The sequence below is a fragment of the Oculina patagonica genome, chromosome 14 (genome assembly GCF_052425735.1).
Source record: "Oculina patagonica isolate OP01 chromosome 14, crgOcupat, whole genome shotgun sequence".
NCBI lineage: Eukaryota > Metazoa > Cnidaria > Anthozoa > Scleractinia > Oculinidae > Oculina > Oculina patagonica.
In genome coordinates, this window is record NC_135771.1 from 746,175 (window position 1) to 771,349 (window position 25,175).

At 39.4% G+C, this 25,175-nt stretch overlaps 2 protein-coding genes and 1 long non-coding RNA gene across 3 annotated transcripts; 2 read left to right on the forward strand and 1 right to left on the reverse strand.

Annotated features, from left to right (window-relative positions):
• The first annotated feature begins 1,080 nt into the window (after positions 1 to 1,080).
• LOC144637413 (dorsal-ventral patterning tolloid-like protein 1) lies at positions 1,081 to 9,605 on the forward strand. The gene is made up of 7 exons (XM_078496476.1): positions 1,081 to 1,549; positions 3,755 to 3,793; positions 4,325 to 4,699; positions 5,804 to 6,193; positions 6,614 to 7,048; positions 8,149 to 8,493; positions 9,188 to 9,605. The coding sequence occupies exons 1-7, from the start codon at positions 1,513 to 1,515 to the stop codon at positions 9,376 to 9,378; spliced, it is 1,812 nt and encodes a 603-aa protein (XP_078352602.1). The 5' UTR covers positions 1,081 to 1,512; the 3' UTR covers positions 9,379 to 9,605.
• On the reverse strand, positions 9,235 to 21,741 carry LOC144637436 (uncharacterized). The gene is made up of 3 exons (XR_013567718.1): positions 21,538 to 21,741; positions 14,544 to 14,662; positions 9,235 to 9,374 (listed from the first exon to the last, which is right to left on the reverse strand). It is a non-coding gene; the product is annotated as an uncharacterized LOC144637436 (long non-coding RNA).
• LOC144637407 (uncharacterized) lies at positions 10,821 to 20,841 on the forward strand. Its single transcript, XM_078496472.1, has 12 exons — positions 10,821 to 11,282; positions 12,519 to 12,761; positions 13,710 to 14,084; positions 14,578 to 14,693; positions 15,291 to 15,525; positions 16,083 to 16,733; positions 17,467 to 17,689; positions 18,493 to 18,546; positions 18,885 to 18,929; positions 19,297 to 19,344; positions 19,435 to 19,602; positions 20,744 to 20,841. The coding sequence occupies exons 1-12, from the start codon at positions 11,216 to 11,218 to the stop codon at positions 20,751 to 20,753; spliced, it is 2,235 nt and encodes a 744-aa protein (XP_078352598.1). The 5' UTR covers positions 10,821 to 11,215; the 3' UTR covers positions 20,754 to 20,841.
• Positions 21,742 to 25,175: the final 3,434 nt, after the last annotated feature.

Here is a 25,175-nt window from a genome sequence, read left to right on the forward strand (position 1 = left end):
TTTCAGGATCGCGCAGAAAACAAACCCAAGGCCACTCAGTTGAAATGCTGTGTGACTACTGTTTTATAGTGTCAATGGTTCCTACGCAGTCCTTTTTATTACGCCTTCCTCTATAACACTGACACCCAAATATCAAGTAGCTATGAGAGAGCGATTGACTGATGGTTTCACAAGTTTAGCGAAAAATATATAGAAGTGACTGAGATTAGAAATGGTTTTGTATTATTTTTATGGCGTAGTTGTCTCATAATTTGTAAATGTGCTGCATATAGAATCAATAAAACGTTAGCTCCTTTAACGGCAGTTATTGCGATTTCTAGGCGCTTTGTGAGAGCAGTCGGCCTCATAATTCGCAGCATGTAGCGAGTGAAATATGAAGCAGGAGTCGAGGATGAAAGCATTTTTTCCTTCTTCTAAACGTGATTATCTTGTGCTTGCGCCTTTTTTATTTTTTAATATTAATTTCTAATAATTCTTTTTATTATTTTTCTGTTGTTTTCGGTGGCGTTTTCGTTAGCGTTATGCGCGAGCGGCCAAGCTGTGAGAGAGAAAACTTCTCTCTCCCATTTTTCTCTGGGCTTTACCATTCGTCTAGTTAATCGTTACCAGCTACATAGTCCTGCGCGAAGTTAGCCTCAATCGTAACCTGTGACGAACAGGCTTCCAAGTAGGGCAGGGTGAAAAAGATAGGCGAGTGAAGTGGGCCAAGAAGGACCTGGGGAAGAACGGAACTCTTCCTCTCCCCTAGACTTCCCACAAGTCGACCTCGCGAGAATTAAGCGAGCGAAGCGAGTTTTAGGCCGCGAAGCATCCTAGTGAAAACGAACGACGCAAGTCGCGAGAGGTCGTCCTTCGTCCCAGCGTGTCATAATAAAGACAAGGGACTTTATTGAAAGTCTACCTCTCCCCAGCCCCCGCCTTTCCCCCTCCCCCTCACTCTTCTTCCCCTTCCCGCTTTATTTTCGCCCCATCCCCGACGTGACCGGAGAGCCTTTCCACAGGCTACCTCAATCAAAGCCAGTGTCCCAGAGGATTTCGAAGTTAAGCTTGGACCTTAGGTCCATCAGATAGTAGATTTGGAGTTTCCTAAATTTGGACTCCCGCTCCATTTCTGCTGACTGATTTGGATTTGATTTGAGGAGACTGGGGTATAAGCGGAAACGGAAATTAAGCAAGATTATGAACAAGAATTTTTTTATTTAAATTTAAAACGGTTATTTATTAACATAAAAAGCCTCTAAGGGTTTCCTTTGATACCCAATATCGATGGTAGTGATTATTTTAAAAGCAGGAAATAAAATGCAACATATTCTGACACAGGAGACCCTTGTAAAGCACAACTTTCTTGACTGATATATGATATTCCGTAGATAATTTTAAATTGCACTTCACTAAGGATGACGTTACATCTGTCACAAATGATGTTAATTATTAATTGGCCTCTTGCAAATGAACACTACTCGCAGTTGTCGCTTGGCAGTGACTGAATATCCTGGCTGAATATAGGCCAAGATGATTCGGACAACACTCGCATTCGTGGCTTTCACAGGTGAGTAAGACACTATGGGCACACTTCAGAAATGAAGGAATTTTACTTTCGGAGTTAATGCAAATATAACTTCAGAGTTATTTAAATCTAAAGCAAGCGATACTGGCAACTTTGTTCAACAGAACGGTTGCAAGATTTAGAATATTCGAGGACACAACAAGCTTAACATGAAGTAATTCGTTGTAAGTGTGTTGTCGAACTCCCTTTAAAGGTGACGGACGAATGAGAAAGCATGCCATGCTTAATTATAATATATATGCACAAAATAAAGCGCGCAAATACAACATGACATCATTGCTTGCTGAGCTTTTTGTCTTGTAAAATGATTAGATTGTAACCATGGCCTACTTTGAATTACACAGACAATCCAAGAACTGCAAAACATTGTTATATAAATAACGTATTTTACACGCTACAGTCATTGATGTTCAATTGGCCGCTCATTGATTGCTCACGTTCTGGAGCCACGCTGATAATAGACTCCAGTTACTACAGCAATTCATTTTACTGTATTCCTAAAATTAAGCGGCATTTTCAAGGCACATTTTTATGAGATTTCGTAACTCTAAATGGCTGCTAGGCATTTTAGACAAAAGATTTTATCATTGCCTCCCGAAAGATTTCGTGAATCCAGCTATGATATTCGAGGTGCCCTTTACTTTGTTTGGTCCGTGGGCCAGTTCAACTTACTCATTAAAATTACCAAAAGAATATTATTCACTTATATTTAGTTGCAAACAGTTAAACAGAATTCAATCATAAATAAATATGCAGATATTGCAAGCGTTTTCGTGACCTACTACATGTACAAGCTAATTTTATTGTTTTTAAAAGCTTCCCTTTTGCGCATACACTTTGTTTTTAACATACCGTATTTTCTCGTTTAAACGCCCCCGGCGTTTATTTCAAACTTGGCCTGATAGAGCCGGCGTTTATTTGATTCCAGGAGTTTGTTCAAGCCCTATGTTTCTCAGAAATGATTTTTATTCATTATTTTTGACAGCAATATATTTAGACATTATTTTTAAAGCATGTGAAACTTTTAATAATTGTTTATGGTTTTTTTTTTCAAATTCATCTTGGAGACCCGGCGTTTAATCGAGAAAATACGGTATTTAATTATTTTTTTCATATATATCTACGGGATATGTTTCTTTTTTATAGACCTGTCGCCTTGCAGCAAAGCACACTGCATTTTGGGGATAAAAATATAAATTGTATTAATTTTGAATATGTTGTTGAATTATTGTGCGGGCTTTTGAGACATTTATCTTCCTTGACCAGCTGCCCTCCCCTGGAGCAACAATAAACGACATAAATCCACTACTTTAAAGGAAACCGTTCTTTTGGTGATAAAAGATGTAAATATCTTTTCTGTGACGTTTTCTTTGATGACACTGCTCCAGTGTTTTTCTTTTCCTGCGCTTTTTTGGTTGTATTTCTTTAGAGTGCAAATTCACTTCGTAGACACTTTCAAAACACTTTGTACCAGCTCTTTCAAAAGATAATAGTGTTTGTATTTGACGGGAAAATGCTTTTAAAAGGCTGCATCATTGTAGCAGCTGCTATGAAAAGTCCAATATCAGTCATGGCCATTGCACTAAAAGTGTGATTCCTTGATACTATAAAATTATAACAAGATTTTAGTTTCAGATAAATAAATTCAAAAATTATTTGCATACTTTTTTGTCCAACATCTCTTCCCTTTTTACACAAGATAGGCTCAATCTATATCATTGTGGTCCCTATTTTCTATTCATGTTTTAATTTTAATTTTTTGGTGAGTTTTGGCTTTTCCCAGAGATTAAAATGTAGGAGTTGGTAAAAAATTGCAATATATTTTAATCATAATCAGCCTTCATGGCTAATTTATAATATTCACTTTCCATACAAAACTTGAAGAACCTTTTCAGCTGTTCGACTGCTCGGACTTGTTGTCAGGCAACGCTTCTCTTAGCGTATCCTTGCGTGACAGCGCGAATGACTGCTGCGTATTCCATAGTGAAAGAAATTATCGACGCAAAAATTAAAGAAGAATAAGCTTGAACTGAGTTCGACACCGGGACAGTGTTCCGTCAATTGAACTAGGAGCTGGTTACACGCGGCAAAATCGTGGTAGTCAATAGACATATCATGAAGCGACGGTTGAATTTCTCAGTTTCCGTAATTATAAATTCTGATTTGTTGCCTGATATTGATTCGCAGTTTTCCTGCAGTGGAAGCCGACTTGTGGTGGTTTTTTAGGTAAGTCACGGTTTAGCCATGCAATACTTAGTTATGTGCACAAAATGTAACATTTATGTCAGGTACAAACTGGAAGCGACAAGTATCTCCCTCGCGAGTCTTACGTTAGACTCGGGCGGAGGTCTTCTTGCTTTTCGGAGATTTTTCTTGTAGCCAGGAATCACAAGAACTAGTGTATTGTGCTAACTTCTAAATTTAGACGTAAACACTAACACTATCACGATAAGCAGTAGTTAACATGGAAACAGAGGAGTTTTTTTAGAAAATAGGGAAATAATAACTTTAAACACTCCCCTTCTTTTCACGCATGCGTGACGTGCGCATACGGAACTGTTACACCCAGGTTGGTGCAAACTGTCTCGCCGCGGCTGTTAGCAGAACATGTCCCCGTCTTGAAAAAGTTCTATTTTTGCACAGAGTCGTTATTCAAAGTGACAACGGAGCTTTTCATTAAGTGTCAGTGATATATTTGGTTTTGTTTTATTTGGTTGCTTGCTTATTTCGTTGTTGGTGTTATTGTTTTTTGTGAAGATTGCACCCCGGCCATGACCAATAGATCAGTGTGGTTGTCAAACATCAGTCCATCAAAAAACATTTCAAGTCCGACGACATTTCCATCAAACGAGTCAGTATTTTGTTTATGGAGAGTTAACGTTCCTAGAGGATATCGCATTAAAGTTCACTTCAATTCCTTTGATGTGAAGAACACTTCAAACTGTTCTCAAGCTGCTGTGGAAGTAGCCGAAATACAAGGAGTTTTTAACACGGTGCTAGGTCGATATTGTGGTGAACAACCTGATGACGTGGTCTCCACATTCAGCTTTGTTACAGTGATATACAGCGTATCAAAAGGATCCACACAAGTACATCCGGGATTTCATGCCTCTCTATTACTAGCACCAGCAGGTAAAACTATAAATCAGCTACGGTGTGGAGGTTCCCAGGGCTTTTCCAAATTACCAAGGGAAAAGCCCTGGGAGCGAGGCTGGGTTTTCTATATTGATAAACAAGAGCCTTGGTATCTAAAAAACAAGAGCACAGCGCATTACGAATCGGTCAAAAATCTAAAAGAACGAAGTGTCTTCTAGATTCTGGCGGACGATCTCGAGGCACTCGCCCTTTTTGGCGCGAATGAGGGAATGAGTCATTCCTTCTTGTTTTTTTGTTTTTATTTAGTGCTTTTGGTTTAAGTATAAGTGCTATATCAGTGAAGAGATCTGAACTCTGTATTATAGTTTCCGCTCGGTGGTTGTAATAAAGTCACACTAATCAACGGTCTCCTCATTTTTTTGGTCTACAAATCTTAAACGTTAGATACGTTAGAGCACGGAATTAAATATATTCAGACAACAAACTACAACTCCCCGGCACTAGTCAAAGCTATGCGAAACAGTATATTTCGTGTTTCTATAGCTTGCGATTAGGCTAGGTTTTACTGATTTGGCGGTCTTCTGTTTATCGATGCCATGAAAATATCGATTACCGTAAAAAGTATGCAAAATCAAAATAAATCTTAAACTTATAGCTGGTGTAATTTTCAAATCGATTCGAGTAAGGAAAGGCCACTAAAAGGCCAATTGGAAATTGTAGGTATGGTCTAGAAAAAACTGTAGGGAGACACCTTAAAGCTGACTTCCAGTCCGTACTGCGCACACTCGGGGTTTGTTTACGTTTTTGTTTTGAATTCGTTGAAACGTTACACTTCGGTGACAGCATACATGACGTTTTTTGAGTCCGCCATTACAGTTCGTTTCGTTCAAGAATTTCCGATGAGCTGAAACGTCGGTTTGAAATAGCGTCAAGGTTCTTCTACTCGTTATTATTTGTTCTGCAAGGATATCTGGCGTTAATAATGAAGAAAAAGGTAAGTTTGTCGCGGAATTTTTAGTTTTGCTTGTAAACATTCCCTTCGTGGTGGGCTCACATAAACATTGCAGCCGAGATTGCGCAGTACGGACTGGAATTCATCTTTAATATTTAACTACACTTTTATCGTCTTTGTATTTAAAGAAACATGCAATCCATATCATGACCCTGAAGCAAACAACAACATCGTGTTGAGTGGCTCCAGTGGCACGATTTACAGTCCATTATTTCCAACGCCTTACCATGTCAACATGAAATGTCGCTGGACAATCACAGTGCCCAGCGGTCACCGCATAAAGCTTAGCTTCCGCGCCTTTCACCTTGGGGAACACGAAGCGGAGGACTGCGATAAAGTGGACCACGTGAAGGTGCGAGATAGCTACAACGAAAATGACCCTGGTTATGGGACATTTTGTGGCAATGTGGCTCCTTCATCAATATACTCAGTTGGGCCTAAGATTGAGGTTACATTTGTATCGGACGAAGAGAGAGTTTTTCAGGGATTCTCCGCCAGGTTTGAGTCAATATCTGGAGGTAAGCTTGGTTCTTTGGTTGAGACAATTCTCTCTTTAATTGCGCTGATTGCACAAAGTTTTGAGCAAAATGCCTTTGATCTAATGTTAAAGAAATTACATTTTCGTGATAGGTCTATTTAGAGGCAACTTCGAAGGCCGTTGGACAGTACCTTTCGCTTCTCTTGGAATATTTAATACAAGTTATATATATACTTCCTGGTTAAATCTTTCGATTAAAGTTATTTTTTCATTGATTGTAAGTGAAGTTAGGTTTGACGAACTAATACCGCCCTATCTACCAAACTAAACTCACAAGATTGTTGTTCTTCTGTTTTCATGTGTGCTAATTGATTAATGATATTAAATAAACCCCAACCCCACCCCATCCCCACATAGTGTGGATAGAACAGGTGATTGACATATTAAATTTATGTTTTAGGTATATGCACTGCTGGCAACGGAATCGTTCAACTTAATCTGACCCATAATTCAACAGGGCGATTGTCGTCACCAGACTACCCGCTCCAGTACCCTCCGGTCAGTGCGTGTTATTGGCGACTGAAGGCGCCTGATGGTCACCAAGTAAAGCTTCATTTTACTACGTTAAACATTGAAGGAGATTGTAAGGACAACGTGAATGAAGGGGAGTGGGTACGAGTGGATGATTATTTCACCACCGACTTTTACAGTGTTACCTGGTTTTGGGGCAAATTCTGTAAAGGAGTACAACCACCATTGATTTATTCAACAAGAAATGAACTTCAAGTGTTTTTTACTTCTAATTATACCAGTAACAGAGATTACAACGGTTATAAACAAGCGGATTCCAGCACGAATAACGGATTTTATGCAACCTTCGAGGTAACTCCACAAGGTAAAGAATATGTATCATTATAAATATTGTAGAAATATAATAAAAAACAGAATCTAAACATGCATAAACCACGCCTCCTGATCCCACAGCTTTGTATGGTGCATGATAAACTACGTGTGCATGTACCGACAAAATCGAAACGTAATATAAAGTGAGAAGAACGTGTGCGTGCGAACGCGTGCGTGCTTGCGTGTTTTGTTTTGACTTCTTAAAAAGTAATAGATAACTTTAAAATCGTTCATTAAATTAATTATTATTGCTTATTTTTCTATCTTGACTAACTATGTGCACATGTATGTATGTAGTAAGTAGAAACCATAAAATAAATTTGAGGTAAGAATGTGTATTTTGTGTGGGTGTGCGTGTATGTTCGCGCGAGCGTACGTGTTTCGATCAAATTCAATATTCCTGAAAAGTAATACGGATTGCTTTAAATCGTTAATTTAATTATTGTTGATTTTTGTATCTTGGATGATAAAGTAAGTGTACATGTATGAATGTAGTACAGCTAAGGTAGCGAACGCAACATAAAGTTAGAAGTAGGAATGTGTATTTTGTGCATGTGTGTGTGCGCGAAATTCAAATATTCCTGAAATCAAATTCAATATTACTGATGAGGAACAAGGATTGCTTAAAAACGTTAATTTAAATAATTATTTTCATACTCTAATTTATGGTGAAATGCAATGTAGGGAGAGTATACATGGGCAAGAGGAAAAATAATGTTATAATTTTGAATATTTTTTGGTAGTTCTAATAAAACAATATAAATACACTAAGTCCACATAATAGTAATTGTTACAAGGTAATAAAACGATTATATATTTAATAGTTATACCACAAGAAAGTTCCCTATCGTAAGAATATACCTTAAATCAAAGAAACGTAGCAAACATTTCAACATTAGCAATTTCAAAATGTTCAAAGTCATCAGGCAACAAATGGTAAAAATATTAATTCTACATGGATTATACTGACCTTAGTTTCATTAGTAAGACCTCAGAGATGCGGAACACTCCTGAGTCTCCTGAAACAGATTCAACAGGATTATTCATTGCATGTTGTATAAAAATTAATTACACTTATTTCGATTCTCTTAGATTATACAAGCCGATGTCGAACTGATATCAGCCCAGAAGAACCCATCAAAGTGCAAGGCAATACGGGTTCCTTAGTGAGTCCGGGCTATCCCAATTCGTATCCCATCATCACCTGTACATGGAACATAGTTGTCCCGGATGGTTACATAGTAGAGATGGACGTAAAAGATTTTGAAATGGACTGCGCTGGAAACAGTGAACTTCAAGTCGGCAAGGATCGTTATTGTGGCTCAAAGAAACCTTCAGGTCTTTTGACATCTGAATCCGACCTAAAAATAAAGATGATATCAAAGGTAGCGCAAAATAACCGCGGTTTTCGTGCGACGTTTTCAATGACAAAGAAAGGTTCGTAGATATTGGTAACTACGTTAACAAAAGTACCCAACGAAGGTTATTACATGCTGTTTTTTTTTTTGCCAGGCTAGCTTTTAGTCGAAAAAATGCAACAAATTCAAGTGAAAATATTGTTTCCAATTCTGTTGAGAACATATTGAACAGAAGATGCCTAGCAGAATCGCAGCGCCTTTTCCCAAGTGATGATAACTAGAGTTCTGATTGGTCACGTGAACTCGGCTGACCAGTGTCACGTGACAGGCTTAATAATTAGCAATTATTTCATGAGCGTGCGTTGGATTAGCTTCGGCGCTCGAAGAGTTCAATATTCACGTTGCCCCCAAATAGAGAGCCTGCTCGCATCGATCGCAGGCTAGCGTTGGATATGAGATGGTAGATAGCCAATGAGGCGCGCAGCTGGCTATAACTATATCATATCCAGTGGAATAATTGCTTTAAAAGAATTACAATATTTGAGTTCCCCAGCTATTCTCGTTGACGCGCGCACCATAGTATGTGAGCTCATATACCATTGCTTATAAACCATATTTATCGTCCATGGCATATGAGCTCATATACCATTGCCTATTAACCAATCAAAACGCAAGAATTACAATAAAGAGAAATATCCAATATTGTGACACGACGTTTACCACCTCTCACTTGACTACATGCCAAACTAATACCAGTTTGTTTACCTTTGCAGAACTCAACGTGGCGTCAATTGTCCCGTGGATAGTTATCCCGATTGTAGTGCTGGCGATTTGCGTGACCATGGTTGTCACGTGGAGAAGACGGACAGCTGGAGGGCGTGACCGCCGAGGGTCTTCATTCAAGAGTAGTATAATAAACAGAATGCGAACTCAGTCAACTGCTAGCCAAACCAGCCATTGCTGAAAAGAAAGAACAATGTAGTTGTTATTCAGAGTTGCATACATTATTAATTACTCTGTATACTAGGAAGTTTATGTTCTTTTCAAAACCAGATGGTGTTCAGTTTTATGTTTAGTTCTTAGACTTCGAGTAGTTCCTTAGTTTTAATTATAGTCCCTCATTTTTCTTGAGTGGGCGTGCGCTCAAGAAATTCACTTCGCCCTCGCGCGTTGCGTGCTAGCTGTCTCCTGCAATACTTAACAATTATCCTGCGAAATCGCGCGGATTTTCGCCTGTTTTTGCCGCGGGGCCGTGGGCCGGTTGGCTAAAATAACTTTCCCCAATTGAATATTTTTTTTTTTTTAAAATTTAAAAAAAACTTTTTAAAAAAAAAAAAATTTTTCTTTATTGCGATCTCCACCCTACACCGAAATTTATAAGAGAAAAAATATTATTATAAAAAAAAGGGGGGGGGCGGGAAGAAAAAAAAAAAAAAAGTGATATTTCGCGCGCTCGCGTTCTCTCGAGGGAATACTCGGAGAACATAGGTTCTTTTTAGAAAACAGTGAAAAACTAGATACTATAGATACGTTCCCGGAACTTTTGTTAAAAACAGAACACTTTCTTTCCTTGATTCCATTAAGTTTTTTATACGATAACTGAGGATTCGATAAACACCACATGTAATATTAAATAAGAGCAGTGAGCCATTTGTATAGATTGCATGGCTGGGGCAGAAGAAAAATCAGTTTGCACCCGAGCTACACATCTCTCTCCCTTTTTACACTTGCTACACAGACCAACATTTCAGTGGCTCATTGGTCAATGGATGCACTTGTTGTGTTGGAAGAACATTAAAAAAGGTTACAGTAAAACAATTGCCTTCGGCTAGAGATCAACATGACTTACGAATGGAAGTTTTACTTGTATTTACTCGTAATCAAACAATAAAGATGTAAACTGTAAAATTTACAAACAATGTTATAATTTCTGTTCACCTTGATTGTACCTTTAATTTTCCGTATGCATTTTTATCTTATAATCATAGTTTCTCTCTAGAACCATCACCTGGATTAAAAAAAAACGCAGGAAAAGCAACGTATAGCAAAAACATTTACCCTACGTCCCTACCCTAAAAGGGAAGCGGTATGCACGAAACAGTAAAAAAATCAGAACAAAAGATCCGCGAATTCGCTGCATTCCTCTCGAGAGTTGAGAGAAGGCTTGTAATTTCGTAAAAAAGAAGTTCTGTTTTGGGACTGCGGCTTCAGAAAGGAATGATCGCGCAACTTACTGCGACAACATTTTTCTTCATTTCTTGATCAATTTTTTTCGTACAACGCAATTTTTGGGCTCTGCCAAATTTTTTTTTTTTCCCAAAAAATAAAAGGGGGAAAAAAAAAAAAAAAAAAACCTGAAAATAATTGGGGGGAGCCCCCCCGGGGGTAGGATTTAGACTTTATTATTGTAACGCAATATAGTTACCAAAGGCAAAAGAACGCCAGATTATCGATTACAGAATACCGCCAGAATTTCTTTTGTTGAGATTTTTTTGCAGAGCCAAACAATCTTATTTAGCATGCTACGAAGGGAGACTGAACTGTGGAATAGTATGTTTTCTTCTTGCGCCATTTGATCCTGGCGCATCTGGTCTATTACGAGTCCTTTCCGTCAGTTACGGTCCAATGAATCCTCCATTGACAGAGCAATGGTCTTAATAAATAACCATGCATAAAAATTAATATTTCTTTTTACTTGTCAACGTAGGCACGTGCAGAGCTCGGAGCTAGCTGTGCGTGTAAAGCTTCAAGGATTTGTCGATTACAAGATACATAACCGGATTCGACTTCTCTGCCTGGAAATGAGAGCTGTTTCGCTTCTCTGCTTCTCTCTTTTTCTTCTTGCCGCATTTGAGAGTGCCGTTTTAGGTAGGTAAATGTTTCAGTGACTGTAGTTATCCGTGTGATCACTGTAATCTTTCAAATTTGTTGCGCGCATTGCACCGCCGATACCAAAATATTTAGAGCCCTTGTCCGTTTCCACAGGTTTTATAGATAAGAAACCTCCCGTTCTTCAAGTTGTTGATTCAAGAAGGGCCAAAATGTGTGTCTAACTAACTCCGTGACCCAGATTTCGTGGAAAATTTAATGTACAAAAAATGGAAAATGGGGTTTGTGTGTTTTGACTTGACTTTTGTACACAAACTTTAATTTGATTTTCTAGAAATAAGAAGAGTATGTACATTTTCTTTCTAGAGATGAAGAGCTATCTCGAAGCTATCGTAATCACTTTGATCCGTTTAGTAATGACAACAGACACTTGCATAATATAACCTGTGGGTCACCGAGAGTAAAGAGCGTACATCGCCGGTTACATTTCATTCACTTGTAGGAACCGGTATTTTAAATCAAATCTAAAAGACAAATTAAGTAACAGGCAGAGAGCGCTTTTACATTAGCAGTTAGCACTGTCCATATATCGAAAACCCTTGATTCAAAGCGGTAAAACCGCACAATTTTCATCGCTCAAAGAAGATAAGCGTCCATGTGAGTTCATAACCCAGATTCCAAGATCGGATCACGCCACTATGCTCTTTAGTTGTCAATCATTAATCGTTGTTACTTAGTTTGTTGGTTGTTATGGAGACCGTCTTATCTACTATCGCTCTTTCGCAACCTGCAGGCGCTAAAACTCTTAAAGGGCAGAATTATTGCGCCTTTTTTGAAAGAATTTTAAATTACTGTGTTCCTTGTGTATCTTCAGTTCAAGGATCGCTCCGAGATCAAATGTTAAGTCACTATCTGTTTAATAAGTCACCAGACATGACCTGATCTTACTTTGTTTACTATTGCATTAGTGTGTTTACCCTTTGAAAGCGCTTTTTGAAAACTAAGAAATTGTGCAAATCAACTCATTGATTACAAAGAGAAAAAGACGCGCGCGCTTTCGTTAACGTTGAACTAAAAGCGGAAGGAAGATAGAAACAGAGGAAATCGAAGCAAATAAAGTTTTTTCATGATTTTATTCAAACTTACACTTTCATTTATTTGATGATAATAATGAGCTTGGGTTAATTGATCCGCTGACCACATGGTCCGTCAATAAGCACGCACTCTAACTTATAAGAATAAGTTTATAACATTTCATATTTTAATCATTTTAAGCTACGACCAAATGGCCTGCTGGAACATACGGGGTACCACGCGCGCAGTCTGGCTGCCCATCATCTGATGGATTCACGTGGCGCACGGGGTGGCGATACCAAGACACTGAGGACTTTTTACCGAGCAACGCGCATTCAAGTAATTTCCATGTTGATGCAACTGTGGACAAAAACAATCTAAAGAGATCGTTTTGTATAAAGACAGAAACATCCGGGGACTCATCAAGATCTGTTTGGCCAAAAGGTAAGTATTGTAGTCTGCGAGAGCATCAGGTTTTTCGGGTTCGTGCCGACACTGGTTTTATTGACTGCCAGTTGTCGCTTTTTTCTGTAAGTCCGTCGAGCGTGATATGGGAGAAGCGGTGGCCTAATGGTTAGTGCTCCGAACTCCGGATCGAGCAGTACGGGTTCGAGCCCTGGCCGGGGCACCGCGTTGTGTTCTCAGGCAGGACACTTAACTCTCATAGTGCCTCTCTCCAACCAGCTGTATAGATGGGAAACGGCGAATTTACTGCTGGGGGGGTAACCCTGCGATGGACTAGCATCCCATCCAGAGGGGAGTAGAAATACTCCTAGCCACTTAATGCTACAGAAACCGGGATAAGCTCCGGCCTGTTGAGCCACTTATTTCGACAGCAGGCTTTGCCTTTTATCGTCGAGCATGAAGCAAAAAAGAGCGCGAGTGGTAAAATGCGTCTTGCTTTTAGATATTCCACGGCCACTCAGTTACACTTGCGGTCATTTTTCAGCTTCACGCTCGACGGACTAAAAAAGGGACTGCTCGTAGTCTACTGTTTTTCAGCTTTTGAAGCATTAATCTTAAAGGGAAATGGATATGCAAATAAATCTGTGTGGTTTTAGACGTGCATAATTCCTAGGTAGAGCGGAAACTGGACAATCCAGCCGGCGTTAATCTAGCAGCAGAACACCAAAAACAGGTCCATTAAATGAGTAAGAAACAAAATATAGGTAATTGTTTTGCAATAAGCCACAAAACGGTGGCTGTTATGACGACGGGCTGTAAGGTAGGGCCCCACAGTACATTCGCTTGAAAGTTTCATTCCAGGGCCTGAAAAGAAGCGATCACTTTCCAAAAAATTTCCTCCTAACTATTAAACTACGCCAAATACTGTGAGTTCAATTTTAATTTCTTTTGTTTTCATTTAAACTTTTCTTTTTTTTCCTTTTTGAGGCAAATACTGTATTTACAAGAAAGGCTCTTGTCCCAAGGGACTCAAACCAGGATACATAACATGGGACGACGCAGACTGGTTTAACAAGAACAATAAAGGAGGCGTTCTCCCGGACGGCGTCTATGACAAGAACACTAAACTTTATTACTGCTGCAGAACAGACGGTAATAAAGCAGAACCCATTGATTTGCCAACAACCAAACCTTTCTTCTTAGTGGCTTACGAATCAGCCGCCTGCCAGCAAGTAAAGTGGGCGCAAGCGAGTTCTGAATGGATTCGTTTCGATACTGAAGAGGACGAAGACGGGTACGGCGGGGCATATCCATACGGTGCAGGGCTCAACGATCACACCATTCACTACTGTTACTACACTAGTAAGTAGCCAATTGCAACATTCCGTTACAGAACGGCGTATTTTGTCACAGAATACCGTACTTTGTCACGAAAATGACCGTAATCACCCCCCTGCGTAATCGAGTTCGACGTCCGAACCGTCGGATACCTGGAATGAGGTGGGGGGAGGGGTGTGCATCGGATACGGTGTTTCTCCGTCGAAGATTTTATGCATTGCATTTAATAAGAAAAACAAAAAATGAACGTTATTCAATGTGTAGTCCATATAAAGTATCGGTGCAAAAAAATATATGTACCAACCATTTCACTTTGACATAATATATCAGATTTCTTGTTTATTCCCAAGGCTAATCTTCGAAGAGGTAGCTATTTTTACTAGCGCGAAGTAGCTATTTTTACTAGCGCCTCTCTGCTACATTAAATACACAATTTACGCCATGTATTGAATTATAAATTGGATTATTTTAACAAATAATTACCTCCTGGTTGTTGTTATTATTTTTTTCATCTCAGGTTGCAACTACACTTTGACTAAATCCAGTGGCTCGTTTCAGTCTCCCAACTATCCAAACTCCTACCCGGCTGGTCAGTATTGTTCCTGGAAAATAAAAGTTCCAGAAGGATTGCAGGTAAATATGAAGTTAGTTAACTCGAGAATCAACTACACTTAAACTATACTGTATGGTCTCTGGTACCTAGAGTCCTCGCAGTGGTCAAACAAGGCTTGATTTTCGCCGCTCTCTCAAGTCCGGTCTTTGTTCCTACTCGAGAAGGACAAGCGCAGGCTAATTTCACGAACAGCGGCTGATAATCGAGCCTACGATCAAATGTACTGCGCAGGAAATGTCAATTCCCGCCAAAACTGCCCCTTACAAACATCTAAATTTTTTGCGGTATATTTTTTCAAACCAAAAGTTAGCGCTTTTTATTGTCAAGATTTTGTAGAAATTATGTCACAAATCAGCATTATAAAGCAACAAAAACTCAACTTTGTTTCTTTTATTTACTCTAACTGATATGTGGTTCGAAATACGCCCCCTCTCCAACGAGACCATCTCTCGCCTCACCCGCCCAGGGCCCCCACCGCCCCCAAGAGCGAGAGGGGCGGTGAGAGAGAGACCCGGGAACGAGGTGCTCTCGCCTCCCTTAAAAGTTCTTAAAAAGAAATACCCCTCTGTTTAATTACGTAACAAAGTTTAATTTTTTATGAACTCATTGATCCTTAGGTTGTGTTAACGTTTCCCAAGTTCTCACTCCAGAAAGGAACAAACACCGATAATGTTCAACTGTACGACGGGCAAAACGAGAACTCACCCTCCCTGGGTGTGTATTCAGGCGACATAACTCCCCCACCCTCTGGGGTTCGCTCCTCATCCAACGAGTTATTCGTCATTTTCAAGACAGATAGCAAAAGCAACTTTGCTGGGTTTCTGGCCTCCTATACAGCACAGAGACCAACGCGTGAGTATGACTGAAGAGCCAAGAAAGCTCTGCTCTTACTTAAAGAACAATTAGTTATGTCCAAACTGTTTAATCAGGATTTCGAATCTTTTAAATGTGTTATGATCATTGTTAAAAAGTGTTTTGTTTTTGATGTTGTTGTTGCTGTTTTGTTGTTTCTTGTTACCGTAAAGGAATGATTGAGATTCTTCTGAGATTTCCTTGCATTACTGCGTTCGCATTAAGATCCGATTTTGTATGTGACAGAAACGCCCAAAATAGGTGAATTTTGTCTCTTTTCAGACAAAAAAAGTTCGTTCTTAGATTTTGACAGAAATTTGTTTAAAACTCAAACTTGTAGAAATGTCCAGCGAAGGGTAAGGCATGCCATCCTTATAAGATGACAACGTCCAAGTCACTGGGCTAGATTCTGTTGATTAAGTATAAGTGCTACTGAAGTGCACCACTGAATCGTACTTAAACGGATTCGTCAGACCCTACGATAAAATATATATCATTTTTTAAATAATTGTCTCACGCTTGTCATCAATACAAATGGATATTTGTTTCCTCTTTAGAGCCCCCAACAACCGTTAAAACAACCACAGCGCTTCGTACAACTAAAGCAACCACACCTCCTGTGCAAACAACGATTAAAACAACAACGGCACCAACTACAACAGGAAGCGAAACAACAGCTAAACCAGTTCAAACAGCTGCAACCAGTAAAAGCTCGACATCTGTGACTGCTGAGACTACCCAAGCCGCCACTACAAGCGAAAGTACTACGAACACAGCACAGACTACCCAAGCCGCCACTACAAGCGAAAGTACTACGAACACAGCACAGACTACCCAAGCTGAAACTACGATCAAAAGTACCACGAACAAAGCACAGACTACCCAAGCAGCCACTAAAATGAAAAGTACTACGAGCGAGGCGCAGACTACCCAGGCCACCGCACCAGTTAAAAGTACTACAGATAATGCACAGACAACCCAAGTAACAACCGCTCCAACCAGCACGGCAGAAAATACAAAAAGTACTGAAAGCACAATAGCAAAGTTTACAACGGAGAAGGTAGAGGGAACCACGGTTTCTATACCCAACACAAAAACAGAAGGAAACGGTGTCACAACAGCAACTGAAGCAACCGATGGACCCGCCAAGACACATACCAGTCAAACAAGTGTTGTTACAAAGGAAAAGACACCAACTGTTGAAGCAGGTAAGGTTTTCTGCATGCATGCATAGTTTAGAGGGTAATCATTACCTAGGACACTTTGCGCGTCTTTTTGCAGATTTCTAGTCGTTAAATTGTATGCCTAATCCACTGACTTGTCGATTCTAAACCGCCAAAGCAATTCAACAAGGTGAGAACCGGCGCAAAAGGTACTTCAACCTCATGAGTGGCACAGTATCAAGTCGTCGCTCTGATTTAGTGACATGGGACGACAGAATCCCACATCCCTGGATGGGATGCTAGTCCGCCGCAGGTCCTCAACGTCTGTCAGCGTGTCGTGATATTGACTGTTACCCTTTACCCGACCCTGGAAGAGAGGGAAAACAAGAGAAAGTGTCTTCCGAAGAACACAACACAGGGTGAGCAGCGCTTATCGGACTGAGATCGGGACCAACGCGGTAGCCATAAGGCCACTGAACCGGTCTCCTCCCGCTACATGAAAAGCACAAAAGAAAAACTTGGCCAAGACCGCGAGTTGAAGATGGCCCGCACAAGGATAACGACCGTAATTCATCCGCGCGCGCCACCAAGACTGACTTTTGATCCTGGATTTATAAAGGCAGCCGCTACGTAGGCTAGCAAGCCCGTTCGGTTTAAAACCAAAAGCAACGAACGTAGCGAAAAGCTTCTTGTGTGAAGATAGGCATGTGAGTGGAATGTAGTGCCTACTGAAGATTCCGATTGACGCAGGACTAACTACGTCCTTTTTCCTTAACAGGTTCCTCAATTGCTCCAGAAACTTGGGCCACTGATGAACCAACACACACCAGACCAACAGAATATAGACCCTCTACATTAGCCCCATTAGGAAATGAGTCCTCAGTGGGGTACCGTAAAATGGATGAAAGTGGATCATCTAATGTAACCTTGATACTGGTTCCGATGCTGTGTCTACTGCTTCTTGCAATTTGTCTTGTGATGTTATTTCTTTATCGCAAGAGGTGAGAAGTCCAGTGTATTCTGTAATGATTCGATTAAGCCCCTTTTCCTATCCTAAACTGCGCCTCTACTCCAATAAAGGCCTCTATTCTAATTAACACTCCTATTCCGAAAGCGCCATTTACACTATGCTCCCTCCCATTTAAGGGAGGCAAGCGTGGCCGAGTGGTTAAGGGCGCTGGTGTTGTAATCTGGAGGTCCCCGGTTCAAGACCTGCCCTTGCCACTAGCTGGATTTGTTTCATCGGTTGTCCCGAGTTCAAATCCTCGACCACGCTTTGTATATAGCCAACTGGTCTGTCTCCTGCCAGTTGGGATTTTTAACCTTGTTACGTTCATTTAAAAATATTTGTTTCCTCTGTTTCAGTGGCATGCCTGTACTAGCTATCTGTTGAGATATGAAGCTAAGCGCATGACCACTATAAACATATATTTATTTTTTTATTATTATTATCCTCCAAACTTCAAAAGTAGCGCTAAAAGTACAGAATTTAATGAGATGATTGTTTAACAATGACACAAGAGACAAGGAAAAACGGGAATCGAACCCATGGCCCCAGAACCGGCAGGCGCCAACCACGAGCACGAGAGACCTGATAAGCTGGGCCATTACTAAGTTATGTGATACGCGCAGAAACAGTCGTTGTCGGTTGAACAATTGCATTGTTTTTGTTTTACACATTCCCCGCTTCTTAGGCTGTCCTACTGTCGCCCTTCTATTTTAATCTCAGGTGCTGTAATCTTGGCGTTTGTCTTAATTTAATTTAAAACTAACCAACAATCATTTTCGTGTCCTGTCATTTCAGAAATCAAAAGCGAAAAGAAAAGCAGGACCAGGAGCAGTTTGTCTACTATGAGAGGTACAATGACGGCCCATTCAGTCTAAGATGAACATGAAGATTCTAGTTAAACATTTTCATACATTTGCTGTAATCGTTTTAGGAGAATTTGGTGTTCTATCAAAGCCTATCCTTAGTGTAGTCTCTCCTGTATAGGGCGGAGGGAGGGACAGTTTATCGACTGGTCTTAACCTATCCTCTAGCCTGATCAGGTACTTAATTATTATGATCCGAAAAGGAAAAGGTAAGAGATGATGAAACTAGATCAATGATGCAGTCAGTTTATAGGGTTCAATTGCTTTAGGTTTTGTCGGTTTTTAATAATTAAGGTTATATTGAATTTATTCCTTCCTAAACAGCAATCCGAACGGAATGGAATCTGTTGACAACCCACTGTATGAAAGGTAAAAGTGTAAAGTTCCTCTTAGTTAAGACGCTAGGTCCTCTGATTTAATTGATGAAAATCTCCATACAGGGCTAGCCAGGGGCGTCCCCCATTGCTGTACAATTTAAATGTTAACGTTTTTGAAATTTATTCCAGCTTGGAAATCTTCCATCAGGTTTACTGTTGCTTAATATTGGAACAATTTTACTGATGAACTTAGAACTGTGTCTTGCTTAAGAAATTTGGGAAAAAACATTAAAGCTTGTCCTTTTTAATTTAATTAGTACTTTCGGTTTTTTGTTTGTTTTTGAAGAGCATATCTGTTGCTTCTTTAAAATCCGAGTTGAAATAAAGTTATATGTATGTTTGTCTTGCTATTTTCACAGTGGCGTGAAGTTCACATGTGAGTCAACAGAAAACCCGCTGTATGATACGTAAGTATACTCTCTTGCTGTCAAAATACGAAGCAATGGGATTTGCGTTTAGGTACATGTAACAATCGTCCATTTCTATTTTACACGAAGGGGCAGTGAGAGCGCAGTGAATCCGCTGTACAACTCCAAGCGTCAGGTTACAGATTTTTACGCCGAGCCGAGCGCACCAAGTGAACCTGTGATGACTTTAGAGCCAGATGCCCTTAGGGAATATGAAAACCCTATGTATGATTTTACTGCAAGTTCTCCTAACGAAAGGTATGTACAGTTTTGTGACACCATAAATGTAATGCAACATCAGGGCACTTTCCATTTGTCAGAACTGACCGGCCAGACAGGTATATTCGAGAACAGAATTCGTTGTTGGACAGATTTATCTTATCAATACATAAGTACATCAGTCAATACATAAATATTATACATTGTTATGGTGGATTTGTGGGAAACTCTCGTGGAGAAAGGCCCTTTTCACATTCAAGACTACCGGCCCGGCCGGCCAGTTCTGACAAATGAAGAGCACCCTAAACGTGCGAAACTGTAATGAAAAACTGAAGAAAGAAAAGGTACTAGTTGTTGTCGCAAATGCTTATCACACGCATCCAAATCACCATCACCAATCAATCCACAACCGTAAACGAGAGAACAGTTGAAAATAAAATTCAAACAGAAATGAGCATAAAATACTAACAGCGACCGACAGAAGAAGAGAGAAAAGAAAAGAAACTACAAGACGAATGCACGAATCCAAAAATCAAGAGAATTATCCGACTGAAACTCAACCCAACTAAAGAAAAATTACACGCCAACAGAAAATTACAATATGCAAATAATATAACATGTACCAAAATGGCCAGTAGACAAGGAACTAACACGACCACCTTCCGTAGGAAAATCTGCCCAGTATGATGTTAGCGCTGTAGCTCATACCCGGAAAAAGATAGGAAAGTACATGTCAAAAACAAAAAAGAAAAGCATATTCCCATCAGTCTCCCCCTCTACCGAAAAATTATTTTTGCCAGTGCCCACTCTCAACGAAGCACAAAAAAACTTTTGCACTAGTTAGTATTCTTGTGAGCCGACCAAGCACACAATCTCCTTCACTGCCGGCCGACAGAACAGAAAAACACAAAAGAATGACACGCCAAAACAGAAGACTGTTGGCGAGTGCGGACGGTGTAGGGTGGCCTGGCGACTACAAGTTTTACCCAGTTTTGTGCTTTACAAAGAAAACATGAGCACTGTTTCCATGGTAGACCTTTCAGTTTTTCATTGGAATTTTACACCTTTGCATTGCATTGCTTATTGTATCGAATTTTTTCACTGGTAGAATGTAAGCATATGTCACATGTATTACATGTATTAACTCAATCGGTAACAAATATTTTTTCTTTTATTTCAGCTCCGCTTAAAGATGTCTTTTTGGATGCAAAGTAATTCTCTTTTATTTTGAAAGTGACTTTGATCACTTCTTTTACTGTACTTTTTCTAAACTTCCTACAATAAACATGGATTTGTCAAATAAAAGAGCTTAATAATGAATGGGTCTTGTGGTTTGGTTCAGATTGCATGGACCTTGATGTCTCTCTATCCTGAAATTTCTTCTCATTATTTGAGCCAAAAAATAAAGAATAAAAAAAAGCTTTCAGACTTGAAATGACTTCTTTTTTAAAGCTTATTTTAACAAACCACGGAGAGGAAAACTTCGGTATCATTTAATTTAGGCTAATCAGGACGAATAAAGTCGATATCGTACTGAGCACAAATTCTTTATCTCGAGCGGGCACACGCTCGCTAGCGACACAAGTTGTGCAAGCAAACAACCTTTTCATGAATGAATCCGCGACTTTTAACGCACAACCAGCCTAAAAAATTATCCAGCGTTAGAGACTGAAAATTATTCATGACATAACCCACATTTATAACTTTAGAAAATAAGTGGAAGCTAAATAAAACCCCCGTTTATAGTCCAAAAACTTTGCCGTCCGCAATTGAATCTCGGTTCTTCGGTTTTCCGTAAACTCTAAACATCTTTACTCAAACTACAGATAACCAAAACAGAAATGTCGAGTTGAAATACCCTGTTATCCTTTTAGAAAATATCGGGTTATTAAAGGGAATGCAATAAAAGCTTTTGGCAAAATTGTAATGTAGTCTTTAAAGTTTAAACTTCAAGTTTCAGAGACGTTTTCATACCTTCCCACTCGCGAGAACGTTTCCAAACGTTTTGACCAGAAACAGCAGCAAAAACACGGAATATTTCCTCTCTTTCTCGCTCTTCCTTTAGTATTCTTCTCGTTTTAACCTTGCTACTCTCTTGCCAGTCTAAAGTACAATAAATAATGCCTTTTCGTGCTGTTTGTCGCTCTTGAAAAGTTCCGAATTTCAAGGCAGAAGAATTAAAAAACTATTCGGATCAAACCAATTAAATGACGGCGATGCCCAAATATGGCAGGGGCAAACCGCGTTGAAGTGGGCTTTTGGCGGGAAAATAATCAGGCTGACAAATAATTAAATTAATTTTTAATTTATTACAATAATTAATCGGGCGTGGCCGATTTAAGGTTTACCCTTTGGTCGTCCTAGAGCGTAGTCTCCTGGCGCGGCCAAAAAGACGGGGATAGCTCGGGGTTGCTACAAAACCGCTACGGGTGACGCATACCGCAATGGTTTTCATTTTAGTTTTGACAGGAAATCGTTGCAGGCACACTTGGTCGACTTTTGGGTTAATGTGTAATCAGGTTGTGTTTTTTTGCTTCGGCGGAAGGACAGAGAAAAAAGCTTACGGGGCAAAGTACAGTATGGGGCCCAGTTCTCGGCCACTTTTGACGTAAACTTGTATTTCTTACCTCAGAAGAATCGCAGGAACTTAAAATTTCTCCCAGAGCTAGCTACATTATTCAGCTTTTTGGTGTAAAGCTATCGACCGGTCAAAAATTAATTTGCCCGAGCAATAATAAAAATAAAAGCTCCATTTGTGGGCCCAGTTCTCGGCCACCTTGGCCCAGTTCTCGGCCACTTTTGACGTAAACTTGTATTTCTTACCTCAGAAGAACCGCAGGAACTTGAAATTTCTCCCAGAGCTAGCTACATTATTCAGCTTTTTGTTGTAAAGCTATCGACCGGTCAAAAATTAATTTGCCCGAGCAATAATAAAAATAAAAGCTCCATTTGTGGGCCCAGTTCTCGGCCACCTTGGCCCAGTTCTCGGCCACTTTTGACGTAAACTTGTATTTCTTACCTCAGAAGAACTGCAGGAACTTGAAATTTCTCCCAGAGCTAGCTACATTATTCAGCTTTTTGGTGTAAAGCTATCGACCGGTCAAAAATTAATTTGCCCGAGCAATAATAAAAATAAAAGCTCCATTTGTGGGCCCAGTTCTCGGCAACCTTGGCCCAGTTCTCGGCCACTAAAAAACTTGTCCGTAATTATCTGTAAAAAATGCTCAATTAATTTTCACAGTCATAAAATCACTCTGTAAACCTATTTATACTATATCGATCCCAAATTATTTTTATGATGCTTTGTTTTTCTTTAGAAAAGAAGGATTTTAACGCGCCTAGTTGCCTATGTGCAGGTTCTGGCAAAACCGCATTGTGTGACCCGTGCATTTAGATGGTTTATTTTGCAGTGAAAAGGTCTTGAAAGATTTAGGTGTTGTAGAAATAATAGACAAGACAAGAGTCAGCTCAAAACTTAGAGATAAGATTGAACTTTATTTTTAAAACATTTATTTCTTTCATTCTGGCAGCAGCAGATGAAATTATATTAAAAACCAAGCGCTAAGCTGTGATAGCGAGCAGGGTGGCCGAGAACTGGCAAATACGCAAACGTCGCAAGAAAAAATTTCGAAGTAAATTAAGACCAAAAAATACAACGGTTCAACGAAAAGTTAACTAAAGCAGAAAGCTGAGTTATTCTACGTTTCACATGCCAAAAATTAGCTCGTATGGTGGGGGCTTTTGGATAAAATACGAATTTAACTACATCCATGAATTTGGAGCCGTAAACAAACAACTTTTTTGGGAATGCAAATTCACCTACCTCCGCGTAAACTCGACGTGTGAGCTTTCTATATCGAATTGAACGATCAAACTGAAGATACTTAAAGCTCATGAATCAGTCTATCGTTTGAAGGAAATACCTTTTTCTTTTGATTCAACTTGAGTATGAAAAACGCGTTAAACACAAAGTGGCCGAGAACTGGACCCGGCCGAGAACTGGGCCCCATACTGTACTGATATTCACCATTGTGAAATTGCACTTACTTTGACAAGTAAAAGTTATTTTTGTAAATGAAAAAGGTAACGTCATTGATGTCACGGAGTGTTTTTTTTTTAGCAAACTAGATGGTTTGCTGGTTTCTGACTATGAATGGGGGTGTGATCTTGCGGTATATTTTTTGAGCCTGACTCCGCCGTAAAACTTTTTTTTTATTTAGCAAGAACTGTGTCGATTTTCATTTCTGAACAATTGGTCGTCAAGTCGTTTGTCACAAAGAGTAGAATGTTTGTACAGCATGTTTTGGAATTATTTTAGATTTGGTTAGTAAGACGATTCTGAAGACCTGAGCAAAACATTGGGAATGTACAGTATTAATAGGAACTTGAATGGAATTTTTCACAAGTTGGATAAAGGTATCAACTGAAAAAAATGGAATTCAAAATGAGAACTTGGATTTTGTTGTAATTAAATTTTATCGCGGATTGGATGCATAATATCACGGCTTTGAAAGTCTTCAAATAATTAGAAAGGTTCCTTTCTTCCTTTTGATCTTATTGTTATTTTCATGTATTGATTATTCGAAAGTGGTTCGTTGATACGAAAAAAAAAACGGGTTTTCACTGAATTGCTTGAAGTATTTTTAGACGTGATAATATTGGCTTAATCAAATTACATTGTGCACGAAATATTTGTTATTCTTTTGTCTTGAAACTTTGAGGAAATTGAAATTTTTGTTTGACAGTAGTGTATGAAAGGCATTTTATAGAACTGAATAAAAAATTAGAAACTTTGATAAAGGTTATTTCAAAGATTTATTTTGCCTGATTTTGAAGGGTTTCAGGAGTTTTAAAGAGTGCTGGTAAACGGCTGTATGTTGTTTGTGATTACGGATCTTATTTAGTTTCGAACGCTCTAATTTTTGAAAGGTTAAAACAGGTTAAAACCGGGCGGTTTCATGAGTTTTTTGGGTAGAAAGGTACGGTGGTGGTCAAAAAAAAAATGTTTAGAAAGGAATGACTGTAGTAGCACGTAAGTCGGAGGTTTGCGTGAGTCACGGGGTATAGTATGCGTGAGCTGGATTTCCGGCGTCACAACGGCATGTTTTGTTTACTGAAAGATACACTCGACGTTTAGTTAGCTTAGTCGGCTTGGGAAACTATTTTAAAAATGAATGTTGTAATAGTTAATTAATAGTAATCTAGAATTAACCCACTCTCGATTGGAGTCTGTTCTGGATTCGCGCTACCTTTTCGCCGCGAAGGAATTTTGTAAAATTTCGCTAGTGGAAAGAGGTACTGTAAGAACAGTATCAATAACTCAAAAGGAGGAACTTCTTTGTAGCTCTGAATTAAGACGTATGATAAAATTTTAGAATAAGAAACTTTCGATATATGGTTTTCATATTGTTTTTGTCAATTTCCTTTTGTGGCAGATTTTTTGAGAATCAGCTTTTCTTTCGTGTGATGACAGACACAGAACAGAACGAGAGGTGGATGAGAAAGATGCCGAAGATGAATATATAGGCACCGAAAAACGACAAGAACCGTCAAGGACTTATCTTTAGAGGGCGGGGAGTTTTGGCATACTGTATTTTGAGGACTGGACTGGA

Coding starts and splice junctions, on each gene's coding strand:
- LOC144637413 (XM_078496476.1), top strand. CDS start 1,513: ATGATTCGGACAACACTCGCATTCGTGGCTTTCACAG. Junction 7,049..8,148: donor CTTCGAGGTAACTCCACAAG/GTAAAGAATATG, acceptor CGATTCTCTTAG/ATTATACAAGCCGATGTCGA. Junction 8,494..9,187: donor GTTTTCAATGACAAAGAAAG/GTTCGTAGATAT, acceptor TTACCTTTGCAG/AACTCAACGTGGCGTCAATT.
- LOC144637407 (XM_078496472.1), top strand. CDS start 11,216: ATGAGAGCTGTTTCGCTTCTCTGCTTCTCTCTTTTTCTTCTTGCCGCA. Junction 14,694..15,290: donor AAGTTCCAGAAGGATTGCAG/GTAAATATGAAG, acceptor ATTGATCCTTAG/GTTGTGTTAACGTTTCCCAA. Junction 19,345..19,434: donor GAAAACCCGCTGTATGATAC/GTAAGTATACTC, acceptor TTTTACACGAAG/GGGCAGTGAGAGCGCAGTGA.